The 1,914-nt window shown below is 23.4% G+C and overlaps 1 protein-coding gene across 3 annotated transcripts in view; it reads left to right on the top strand.

Moving 5' to 3' along the window:
* Positions 1 to 1,914, top strand: part of LOC111619377 (lachesin-like) — a 66,901-nt gene that overhangs the window by 30,155 nt on the left and 34,832 nt on the right. For all 3 annotated transcript variants that reach the window (XM_023361236.1, XM_023361110.1, XM_023361181.1), the window contains one exon: positions 122 to 409. In XM_023361236.1, coding sequence (XP_023217004.1) covers positions 122 to 409 — 288 coding nt within the window. The remainder of the gene's footprint in view (positions 1 to 121; positions 410 to 1,914) is intronic.

A 1,914-nucleotide genomic window follows, 5' to 3' on the forward strand; every position in this document is an offset into this window, starting at 1 on the left:
CGAATATTGATGCTTGATAATTATCCTAATATACATTTATTTATATTTTTTTAAATAAAAAAAAATGTTGTATACAATACTTTATGATCCAATTAAGTATTTTGTTTTTGTTCTCGTTAAGTTCCACCAATGATATGGATTCCAAATCAGCTTGTTGGTGCACCACTTATAGGAGAAGTTACACTAGATTGCCATACAGAAGCTTATCCCATGTCAATTAATTATTGGACTAAAGAAGACGGTGATATGATTATATCTAATGATAAATACGTTACTAGAATGAAAGACAAAACTTATAAAGTTCATATGAAGTTAACAATAAAAAATCTGGAGCCAGAAGATTATGGATCGTATAAATGCTTTGCAAAGAATTCTTTAGGTTCTACTGAAGGATCTATACGTGTATACGGTAGGGATTTTGTGTGTTTGTGTGTATATAATTTAAAATTTTAAAAACTTTTACGTATAAAAATAAAATAAAAGTTTATTCGAGTAAATAAATATATATATATATATATTTAAAAATTTTATTTTATAAAATTAATCAAATTCAACGAAGTTTTTCGTTTATAAATTTATTGTTTGAGTAGATTTATTTTTTTATATTTTAAAGAATATTTTGCCGTAAAATTAAATATTTATCGTAAAAATTAAATATTTAATATACTCAAAGATATGCTGTATACAGATTTATTTTAATATATTTGCTATTAATTAATTAATTTTCGGTTGTACAACTTAATTGAATGAATACAAAAGAGCATTTTATGAAAATAACTGATATTAAATAGAATGCTTCGTAATTTAGTTTATAGATGGATAATTATCAAGCAGCAATACATTCTATCGAATATTGATGCATAAAGCGTGTCATAAATAGCTTAATTGTAACATAGGAAATCATATCAAGAATGAACAGACATTATTAAGACGTGATTCAATGTAATTTCAACGATTTAACGTGGTTCAATGATTATATTGCATTACTGAGGAAGTTTGAAATATGCTATAAAAGGAATTTTCTCTAACAATAGTAATCTAAATACTTAATAATTTGTTAATAATAATTTTAAATTTAGTAAGTGCAAACTGCACAATTTAATTATTTCGATTTTGTAAGTAAACAGTTATAAATAATATGCAACATCATCATCATCATCATCATAAACATTTATTCAACATTTCTGATGATGATATGAGCCTTTTGGTGAGATGTAAACATAGGAAATCATCATAATTTTTCGATAATCTTTTAAGTGTATTGTTGCTTAATGGGGTAAGAAAATTTGCTGTCTTATGATACTTCCAATCGCAAATGTATTAAATGAATAAATAAACTTGCGACTTACAAAAGTTCATCATTAATTTTGAAAAATTAGATTTTATAAGATTGATTTTTTTTATTAAATTATTTTATTGAAAAGTCGTATGAAAGTATAGAACAATTTGAATAGTTTTTTTTTCTTTATTTATTTACAAATAATAATTTTTTTATTCTATAAAATCACTGGTTTATGTAGAAAATATCTTAATTACTTTAAAAATTTTAACACATTTTTGAAGGAGAAATAGCAAAGTTAACTTATATATATATATATATATTTTAACATTTACAAAATAAGTACTGTCCTCTTATAAATTAATAACATTGATCTAGAACTCATTGATTGATGTCCGTCCAATTCTTTTTACAGCAAAACTGTTTTATCATCATGATCTTGCAACTTTCCTCAAGATTTAATATTGTATGACTAACCGCTACGAATGTCTTTTTTTTTTTTTTTTTTACTTTCTTTTTAATATCTTCCGATTTGACAAAATGAAACTTTTAATCTGAAGTCCATTTGTTTGTAGAAAAACCCAGAAATAGATGACGACGTATACGAAAGTCTTTTTTTTTTTTTTTTTTTTAAC

This window comes from Centruroides sculpturatus, unplaced genomic scaffold (genome assembly GCF_000671375.1).
Source record: "Centruroides sculpturatus isolate CEXI.00-Female unplaced genomic scaffold, Cexi_2.0 scaffold48, whole genome shotgun sequence".
Taxonomy (NCBI): Eukaryota; Metazoa; Arthropoda; class Arachnida; order Scorpiones; family Buthidae; genus Centruroides; species Centruroides sculpturatus.